The sequence below is a fragment of the Salmo salar genome, chromosome 26, assembly GCF_965601325.2.
Source record: "Salmo salar chromosome 26, fSalSal1, whole genome shotgun sequence".
NCBI classification, from domain to species: Eukaryota; Metazoa; Chordata; class Actinopteri; order Salmoniformes; family Salmonidae; genus Salmo; species Salmo salar.
Genome location: NC_138316.1, coordinates 22,782,028 through 22,792,500, shown reverse-complemented (window position 1 = coordinate 22,792,500; position 10,473 = coordinate 22,782,028). Strand labels below are relative to the sequence as shown.

The following is a 10,473-nucleotide window of genomic DNA, read 5'->3' as shown; positions in this document are numbered from 1 at the left end:
TGTCTCTCTTTCCTTCTCTCTTCCCTAATGTCTCTCTTTCCTTCTCTCTTCCCTTATGTCTCTCTTTCCTTCTCTCTTCCCTAATGTCTCTCTTTCCTTCTCTCTTCCCTTATGGCTCTCTTTCCTTCTCTCTTCCCTTATGTCTCTCTTTCCTTCTCTCTTCCCTTATGTCTCTCTTTCCTTCTCTCTTCCCTTATGTCTCTCTTTCCTTCTCTCTTCCCTAATGTCTCTCTTTCCTTCTCTCTTCCCTAATGTCTCTCTTTCCTTCTCTCTTCCCTAATGTCTCTCTTTCCTTCTCTCTTCCCTAATGTCTCTCTTTCCTTCTCTCTTCCCTTATGTCTCTCTTTCCTTCTCTCTTCCCTTATGTCTCTCTTTCCTTCTCTCTTCCCTAATGTCTCTCTTTCCTTCTCTCTTCCCTTATGTCTCTCTTTCCTTCTCTCTTCCCTAATGTCTCTCTTTCCTTCTCTCTTCCCTTATGTCTCTCTTTCCTTCTCTCTTCCCTTATGTCTCTCTTTCCTTCTCTCTTCCCTTATGTCTCTCTTTCCTTCTCTCTTCCCTTATGTCTCTCTTTCCTTCTCTCTTCCCTTATGTCTCTCTTTCCTTCTCTCTTCCCTAATGTCTCTCTTTCCTTCTCTCTTCCCTAATGTCTCTCTTTCCTTCTCTCTTCCCTTATGTCTCTTTCCTTCTCTCTTCCCTTATGTCTCTCTTTCCTTCTCTCTTCCCTAATGTCTCTCTTTCCTTCTCTCTTCCCTTATGTCTCTCTTTCCTTCTCTCTTCCCTAATGTCTCTCTTTCCTTCTCTCTTCCCTTATGTCTCTCTTTCCTTCTCTCTTCCCTTATGTCTCTCTTTCCTTCTCTCTTCCCTAATGTCTCTCTTTCCTTCTCTCTTCCCTTATGTCTCTCTTTCCTTCTCTCTTCCCTAATGTCTCTCTTTCCTTCTCTCTTCCCTAATGTCTCTCTTCTACAGGCTCCAGATGGAAGATGAGCTCCGGCAGCGAGAGAGGGAGCGCGAGCGTGAACGAGAGCGTGAGAAAGAGAGGGAGCGTGAGGCGGAGCGAGAAAAGGAGCGGGAGAGAGAAAGAGAGAGGGAGCGAGAAAGAGAGAAGGAGCTGGAGCGGGAGAGAGAACGTGAGCGGGAGAGGGAGCGGGAGAGAGAGAAGGAGCGAGAGAGAGAGAGGGAGATAGAGAGGCAGAAGGAGAGGCAGAAGGAGAGAGTGATGAGAGAGAAGGAGCTACAGTCCAAGGCAATGGAGAGTCACTACCTGGCTGAGCTCCATGCCATGAGAGGACAGGAGGACAGAACCAAGCCTGAGAGACTCACCCCCAACCGGCCAGGTACGACACAACACCACCCCACCGTCCTCCAAAACTCTCAAGCACAGTCCTGCCTAACTTTATAGTGTACCACTGAAAATATTTCCATGACCTATGTCACCTCAATAAAAACTGTTCACATCACACTGATATAGGTCTTCAATAATCAGGATAAAAATACATTTTCCCTCTTCTCAGACAAAACCAAAGAGCCCACCCTCCAAGCTCCTAAGCCAATGCCACCAGGCCTCCACTCCTCCCTGAGCCATTCACATCACAGCGTTCCCGGCCTGGTCTCCGCCCATGGCCTCTACCTGGGGCCCGGCGGCGTGGGGGCGGGGCTCACCGCCGCCATGATGCTCCAGCGGACCAATGAGGAAGAGCGCTGGTTGGCACGGCAGCGGATGCTTCGCCAGGAGAAGGAGGATCGTCAGTACCAGGTGTCAGAGTTCAGACAGCAGGTTCTAGAGCAACACCTGGACCTGGGACGACCTGGGGAGGGAGGAGAGCTACGCTCAGACACACACAGGTTAGACACACACACACACACATGCATACAAATACCCTTTACACTCTAATAGAGAGGGATTTGGACTCTAGTTCTCCACATGTAGTCCTTCTACTCACTTCACTGGTGCAGTTTGCAAGAGCTGTGAGATATGGTAGAATTTGAGTTGCTCTCTCTCTCTCTCTGTGATGTGTGCTGGCTGTGATCGTGTCACTGCCTTCCTGATGGGGACAGTTTGTAGCTGTGTACGGTGCAGTGCCATGCTGCAGTATGGCAGCCTTCACAAGTCTCTTAGGCAAGAGGATGTAGAGGAAGATAAAGACAGTCACATGAATCACATCATCCTCGATTCCTATCCCCTAACACCTGACAGCCCCGTCTCACACACACACACACACACACACACACACACACACACACACACACACACACACACACACACACACACACACACACACACACACACACACACACACACACACACACACACACACACAGTAGGCTCTAAGGCTTCTGGGGTAGTGATGTCCTTGATGGTTTCAGTTAGTAGGAGAATTGGGGGTCCTAATGCCTGATGGTTATTGGCTCATCAGGAGATTTAGATTATCATTCAGGCAGTGAGTGGGGCAGCTAAAATATACAAAGGCTAATTCTTGGCTAATCTTCTCCACCTTGTAGAGCTTAAGCCCCCTGTTCTCCCTGTGTGTGTGTGTGTGTGTGTGTGTGTGTGTGTGTGTGTGTGTGTGTGTGTGTGTGTGTGTGTGTGTGTGTGTGTGTGTGTGTGTGTGTGTGTGTGTGTGTGTGTGTGTGTGTGTGTGTGTGTGTGTGTGTGTGTGTGTTGCTGGCCCTGCCATGTGTTTTAGTAGGTAGGTCAGGTTCCATGGGTGGGGTTAATACAGGTCTGTAATCCTGCTATATAATCAGCTGATACGGGGTGCTGGGTTCTTTACAACCCAGGGGCTGCAGATACACACCCACACACAGAGAGAGTCCATATCGCTGGAGCAATGTAGAGTCAGATTAGGAGGTAGAGTGCCAGGTTTGGTATTGAGAGAGGTTCTGGACAGTTCTGGAGGCATGTAGAGTCAGATTAGGAGGTAGAGTGCCAGGTTTGGTATTGAGAGAGGTTCTGGACAGTTCTGGAGGCATGTAGAGTCAGATTAGGAGGTAGAGTGCCAGGTTTGGTATTGAGAGAGGTTCTGGACAGTTCTGGCCCTCCGTCTATGTGTCCATCCATCTGCCAATCTCTGTCTCTGTTATTGTTTTCTGTCTGATAGTTGTTTTCTCTCCCACATCCTGAGTCTGTCTGTCTGTCAGTTCAATCTGTGTCTGTTTCATCCTGTCATGTTTGTCCGTCTGTCAGTATTCCTCTGTGTGAACCCTGTGTGTTGAAAGGCAGCGGTAGATCAAAGAAACCCAGGCTGGCTGTAGTGGTGTAGAGGTGTAGAGCGGAGGCCTGTGTACTCTGACCACATCTTCCTCTCCACTATGCTCCGGGCTACTCTGCCTGGACCTGATAAGACCATCACAGAGAGGGAAAGAGAGAGAACAGAGGGAGGGAGGGAGGCGCCTACCTATAGGTGTGTGTATCTGGGAGAAGGTGGATGTGTGTAATTGAGGTGTGTGAATTACAGAGGAATGTGTGTGTATCTGGGAGAAGGTGAATGTGTGTAATTGAGGTGTGTGAATTACAGAGGAATGTGTGTGTATCTGGGAGAAGGTGAATGTGTGGACTTTAGGTGTGTGAATTACAGAGGAATGTGTGTGTATCACTGCTTGTTGTGACACAACACAGTGCTCATTACAGTCTCTCTCTCTCTCTCTCTCTCTCTCTCTCTCACACAGGTCCATACCAAATCACCACGAGCCGGGTGGCCGCGACCTCCACCCCCACCTGGGCGCCCCTCCTCCTCTCATCTCCCCCAAACCCCTCCAGTCCCGCGACCATCCCCACCCCCCTCCCCCCACCACCCTGTGGAACCCCGCCGCCCTCATCGATACCGCCTCGGACTCACGACGCACCACCCACCACGACCCACCGAGTTTGGGCCACTACGACCTCAGCCGCTTGCCTCCCAAACTGGAGGATGGGCTCCGGAGAGGCAGGGACCGGGACGGGGGCCTGGAGAAGTACCACCCCCCTCTCCGAGGCCCCCCGGGGCTGCCTGAGCCCAGCACCTTCCTGGCAGAGCTGGAGAAATCCACCCAGACCTTCTTCAGCCAGCAGAGGGCCTCGCTGTCCCTGCCCAGCCAGTACGGAGAGCTGGGGGGAGGGGTGAAGAGCAGCGGGGCCCTGAAGAACCTCCAGGGGCACCCAGGGATGGGGAGACAAAGCCAGGCCCATGGACACAGTCTGGGCCAGTGTATGGGGCCTGAGTCTGGCCTCATGTATGATGAGTTTCTCCAGCAGCACCGTAGACCTGTCAGTAAACTGGACCTGGAGGAGAGGAGGAGGAGAGAGGCCAGGGAAAAAGGTGAAATATACCCTACTGCTGCTAAACCCATTGTTTCAGGCTTGTGTTTTATAGTTTAGTTGATTTTGTTTCGATGTTTAGTTTTTGTGTTATGTTGAAAATGCATTCCCAAGCTAAAAAGTCTAACTTGTGTAGAGATTCTGTTTTTGTGGTGTCAGCCTCAGTAAGTTCTGTTTGTGTAGTGGTAGTATGTACTGAAGTTGTAGGTTCTGTTTGTGTAGTGGTAGTATGTACTGAAGTTGTAGGTTCTGTTTGTGTAGTGGTAGTATGTACTGAAGTTGTAGGTTGTGTTTGTGTAGTGGTGGTAGTATGTACTGAAGTTGTAGGTTCTGTTTGTGTAGTGGTGGTATGTACTGAAGTTGTAGGTTCTGTTTGTGTAGTGGTAGTATGTACTGAAGTTGTAGGTTCTGTTTGTGTAGTGGTAGTATGTACTGAAGTTGTAGGTTCTGTTTGTGTAATGGTAGTATGTACTGAAGTTGTAGGTTCTGTTTGTGTAATGGTGGTATGTACTGAAGTTGTAGGTTGTGTTTGTGTAGTGGTGGTATGTACTGAAGTTGTAGGTTCTGTTTGTGTAGTGGTGGTATGTACTGAAGTTGTAGGTTCTGTTTGTGTAGTGGTGGTAGTATGTACTGAAGTTGTAGGTTCTGTTTGTGTAGTGGTAGTATGTACTGAATTTGTAGGTTCTGTTTGTGTAGTGGTGGTAGTATGTACTGAAGTTGTAGGTTCTGTTTGTGTAGTGGTGGTATGTACTGAAGTTGTAGGTTCTGTTTGTGTAGTGGTAGTATGTACTGAGGTTGTAGGTTCTGTTTGTGTAGTGGTAGTATGTACTGAAGTTGTAGGTTCTGTTTGTGTAGTGGTGGTAGTATGTACTGAAGTTGTAGGTTCTGTTTGTGTAGTGGTGGTAGTATGTTCTGAAGTTGTAGGTTCTGTTTGTGTAGTGGTAGTATGTACTGAAGTTGTAGGTTCTGTTTGTGTAGTGGTGGTAGTATGTTCTGAAGTTGTAGGTTCTGTTTGTGTAGTGGTAGTATGTACTGAAGTTGTAGGTTCTGTTTGTGTAGTGGTAGTATGTACTGAAGTTGTAGGTTCTGTTTGTGTAGTGGTGGTAGTATGTACTGAAGTTGTAGGTTCTGGTTGTGTAGTGGTAGTAGTATGTACTGAAGTTGTAGGTTCTGTTTGTGTAATGGTAGTATGTACTGAAGTTGTAGGTTCTGTTTGTGTAGTGGTGGTAGTATGTACTGAAGTTGTAGGTTCTGTTTGTGTAGTGGTAGTATGTACTGAAGTTGTAGGTTCTGTTTGTGTAGTGGTAGTATGTACTGAAGTTGTAGGTTCTGTTTGTGTAGTGGTAGTATGTACTGAAGTTGTAGGTTCTGTTTGTGTAGTGGTGGTAGTATGTACTGAAGTTGTAGGTTCTGTTTGTGTAATGGTAGTATGTACTGAAGTTGTAGGTTCTGTTTGTGTAGTGGTAGTATGTACTGAAGTTGTAGGTTCTGGTTGTGTAGTGGTGGTAGTATGTACTGAAGTTGTAGGTTCTGTTTGTGTAATGGTAGTATGTACTGAAGTTGTAGGTTCTGTTTGTGTAATGGTGGTATGTACTGAAGTTGTAGGTTCTGGTTGTGTAGTGGTGGTATGTACTGAAGTTGTAGGTTCTGGTTGTGTAGTGGTGGTATGTACTGAAGTTGTAGGTTGTGTTTGTGTAGTGGTGGTAGTATGTACTGAAGTTGTAGGTTCTGTTTGTGTAGTGGTAGTATGTACTGAAGTTGTAGGTTCTGTTTGTGTAGTGGTGGTAGTATGTACTGAAGTTGTAGGTTCTGTTTGTGTAGTGGTAGTATGTACTGAAGTTGTAGGTTCTGTTTGTGTAGTGGTAGTATGTACTGAAGTTGTAGGTTATGTTTGTGAAGTGGTGGTATGTACTGAAGTTGTAGGTTATGTTTGTGTAGTGGTAGTATGTACTGAAGTTGTAGGTTCTGTTTGTGTAGTGGTGGTAGTATGTACTGAAGTTGTAGGTTCTGTTTGTGTAGTGGTAGTATGTACTGAAGTTGTAGGTTCTGTTTGTGTAGTGGTGGTATGTACTGAAGTTGTAGGTTCTGTTTGTGTAGTGGTAGTATGTACTGAAGTTGTAGGTTCTGTTTGTGTAGTGGTAGTATGTACTGAAGTTGTAGGTTATGTTTGTGAAGTGGTGGTATGTACTGAAGTTGTAGGTTATGTTTGTGTAGTGGTGGTAGTATGTACTGAAGTTGTAGGTTCTGGTTGTGTAGTGGTTGTATGTACTGAAGTTGTAGGTTCTGTTTGTGTAGTGGTAGTATGTACTGAAGTTGTAGGTTCTGGTTGTGTAGTGGTGGTAGTATGTACTGAAGTTGTAGGTTCTGTTTGTGTAGTGGTGGTATGTACTGAAGTTGTAGGTTCTGTTTGTGTAGTGGTGGTATGTACTGAAGTTGTAGGTTCTGTTTGTGTAGTGGTGGTAGTATGTACTGAAGTTGTAGGTTCTGGTTGTGTAGTGGTGGTAGTATGTACTGAAGTTGTAGGTTCTGTTTGTGTAATGGTAGTATGTACTGAAGTTGTAGGTTCTGTTTGTGTAGTGGTAGTATGTACTGAAGTTGTAGGTTCTGTTTGTGTAGTGGTAGTATGTACTGAAGTTGTAGGTTCTGTTTGTGTAGTGGTAGTGTGTACTGAAGTTGTAGGTTCTGTTTGTGTAGTGGTGGTATGTACTGAAGTTGTAGGTTCTGTTTGTGTAGTGGTAGTATATACTGAAGTTGTAGGTTCTGTTTGTGTAGTGGTGGTAGTATGTACTGAGGTTGTAGGTTCTGTTTGTGTAGTGGTAGTATGTACTGAAGTTGTAGGTTCTGTTTGTGTAGTGGTGGTATGTACTGAAGTTGTAGGTTCTGTTTGTGTAGTGGTGGTAGTATGTACTGAAGTTGTAGGTTCTGTTTGTGTAGTGGTAATATGTACTGAAGTTGTAGGTTCTGTTTGTGTAGTGGTGGTGGTATGTACTGAAGTTGTAGGTTCTGTTTGTGTAGTGGTGGTATGTACTGAAGTTGTAGGTTCTGTTTGTGTTGTGGTAGTATGTACTGAAGTTGTAGGTTCTGTTTGTGTAGTGGTGGTATGTACTGAAGTTGTAGGTTCTGTTTGTGTAGTGGTGGTAGTATGTACTGAAGTTGTAGGTTCTGTTTGTGTAGTGGTAGTATGTACTGAAGTTGTAGGTTCTGTTTGTGTAGTGGTAGTATATACTGAAGTTGTAGGTTCTGTTTGTGTAGTGGTAGTATGTACTGAAGTTGTAGGTTCTGTTTGTGTAGTGGTGGTAGTATGTACTGAAGTTGTAGGTTATGTTTGTGTAGTGGTAGTATGTACTGAAGTTGTAGGTTCTGTTTGTGTAGTGGTAGTATGTACTGAAGTTGTAGGTTCTGTTTGTGTAATGGTAGTATGTACTGAAGTTGTAGGTTCTGTTTGTGTAGTGGTAGTATGTACTGAAGTTGTAGGTTGTGTTTGTGTAGTGGTGGTAGTATGTACTGAAGTTGTAGGTTCTGTTTGTGTAGTGGTAGTATGTACTGAAGTTGTAGGTTCTGTTTGTGTAGTGGTAGTATGTACTGAGGTTGTAGGTTCTGTTTGTGTAGTGGTAGTATGTACTGAAGTTGTAGGTTCTGTTTGTGTAGTGGTGGTAGTATGTACTGAAGTTGTAGGTTCTGTTTGTGTAGTGGTGGTAGTATGTACTGAAGTTGTAGGTTCTGTTTGTGTAGTGGTAGTATGTACTGAAGTTGTAGGTTCTGTTTGTGTAGTGGTAGTATGTACTGAAGTTGTAGGTTCTGGTTGTGTAGTGGTGGTAGTATGTACTGAAGTTCTAGGTTCTGTTTGTGTAGTGGTGGTAGTATGTACTGAAGTTGTAGGTTCTGTTTGTGTAGTGGTGGTAGTATGTACTGAAGTTGTAGGTTGTGTTTGTGTAGTGGTGGTAGTATGTACTGAAGTCGTAGGTTCTGTTTGTGTAGTGGTGGTAGTATGTACTGAAGTTGTAGGTTCTGTTTGTGTAGTGGTTGTAGTATGTACTGAAGTTGTAGGTTCTGTTTGTGTAGTGGTAGTATGTACTGAAGTTGTAGGTTGTGTTTGTGTAGTGGTGGTAGTATGTACTGAAGTTGTAGGTTCTGTTTGTGTAGTGGTGGTATGTACTGAAGTTGTAGGTTGTGTTTGTGTAGTGGTAGTATGTACTGAAGTTGTAGGTTCTGTTTGTGTAATGGTAGTATGTACTGAAGTTGTAGGTTCTGTTTGTGTAGTGGTGGTAGTATGTACTGAAGTTGTAGGTTCTGTTTGTGTAGTGGTGGTATGTACTGAAGTTGTAGGTTCTGTTTGTTTAGTGGTGGTAGTATGTACTGAAGTTGTAGGTTCTGTTTGTGTAGTGGTAGTATGTACTGAAGTTGTAGGTTCTGTTTGTGTAATGGTAGTATGTACTGAAGTTGTAGGTTCTGTTTGTGTAGTGGTGGTAGTATGTACTGAAGTTGTAGGTTCTGTTTGTGTAGTGGTGGTATGTACTGAAGTTGTAGGTTCTGTTTGTTTAGTGGTGGTAGTATGTACTGAAGTTGTAGGTTCTGTTTGTGTAGTGGTAATATGTACTGAAGTTGTAGGTTCTGTTTGTGTAGTGGTGGTGGTATGTACTGAAGTTGTAGGTTGTGTTTGTGTAGTGGTGGTATGTACTGAAGTTGTAGGTTCTGTTTGTGTAGTGTTGGTTGTATGTACTGAAGTTGTAGGTTCTGTTTGTGTAGTGTTGGTGGTATGTACTGAAGTTGTAGGTTCTGTTTGTGTAGTGGTGGTATGTACTGAAGTTTTAGGTTCTGTTTGTGTAGTGGTGGTATGTACTGAAGTTGTAGGTTCTGTTTGTGTAGTGGTGGTAGTATGTACTGAAGTTGTAGGTTCTGTTTGTGTAGTGGTGGTAGTATGTACTGAAGTTGTAGGTTCTATTTGTGTAGTGGTAGTATATACTGAAGTTGTAGGTTCTGTTTGTATAGTGGTGGTATCTACTGAAGTTGTAGGTTCTATTTGTGTAGTGGTAGTATGTACTGAAGTTGTAGGTTCTGTTTGTGTAGTGGTAGTATGTACTGAAGTTGTAGGTTCTGTTTGTGTATAGGTGGTATGTACTGAAGTTGTAGGTTCTGTTTGTGTAGTGGTAGTATGTACTGAAGTTGTAGGTTCTGTTTGTGTAATGGTAGTATGTACTGAAGTTGTAGGTTCTGTTTGTGTAGTGGTGGTAGTATGTACTGAAGTTGTAGGTTCTGTTTGTGTAGTGGTAGTATATACTGAAGTTGTAGGTTCTGTTTGTGTAGTGGTGGTATGTACTGAAGTTGTAGGTTATGTTTGTGTAGTGGTAGTATATACTGAAGTTGTAGGTTCTGTTTGTGTAGTGGTGGTATGTACTGAAGTTGTAGGTTCTGTTTGTGTAGTGGTAGTATATACTGAAGTTGTAGGTTCTGTTTGTGTAGTGGTGGTATGTACTGAAGTTGTAGGTTCTGTTTGTGTAGTGGTAGTATTTACTGAAGTTGTAGGTTCTGTTTGTGTAGTGGTAGTATGTACTGAAGTTGTAGGTTCTGTTTGTGTAGTGGTGGTAGTATGTACTGAAGTTGTAGGTTCTGTTTGTGTAGTGGTAGTATGTACTGAAGTTGTAGGTTCTGTTTGTGTAGTGGGGGTATGTACTGAAGTTGTAGGTTATGTTTGTGTAGTGGTGGTAGTATGTACTGAAGTTGTAGGTTCTGTTTGTGTAGTGGTAGTATTTACTGAAGTTGTAGGTTCTGTTTGTGTAGTGGTAGTATGTACTGAAGTTGTAGGTTCTGTTTGTGTAGTGGTGGTAGTATGTACTGAAGTTGTAGGTTCTGTTTGTGTAGTGGTAGTATGTACTGAAGTTGTAGGTTCTGTTTGTGTAGTGGTGGTAGTATGTACTGAAGTTGTAGGTTCTGTTTGTGTAGTGGTGGTAGTATGTACTGAAGTTGTAGGTTCTGTTTGTGTAGTGGTGGTATGTACTGAAGTTATAGGTTCTGTTTGTGTGGTGGTAGTATGTACTGAAGTTGTAGGTTCTGTTTGTGTAGTGGTACTAGTATGTACTGAAGTTGTAGGTTATGTTTGTGTAGTGGTGGTATGTACTGAAGTTGTAGGTTCTGTTTGTGTAGTATGTACTGAAGTTGTAGGTTCTGTTTGTGTAGTGGTG

General features: G+C 44.1%; 1 protein-coding gene across 1 annotated transcript in view; it reads left to right on the top strand.

Moving 5' to 3' along the window:
* gse1b (Gse1 coiled-coil protein b) overlaps window positions 1-10,473 on the top strand; it is a 410,942-nt gene that overhangs the window by 358,603 nt on the left and 41,866 nt on the right. The window contains exons 8-10 of the mRNA XM_045708804.2: window positions 967-1,334; window positions 1,512-1,842; window positions 3,667-4,295. Coding sequence (XP_045564760.2) covers window positions 967-1,334; window positions 1,512-1,842; window positions 3,667-4,295 — 1,328 coding nt within the window. The remainder of the gene's footprint in view (window positions 1-966; window positions 1,335-1,511; window positions 1,843-3,666; window positions 4,296-10,473) is intronic.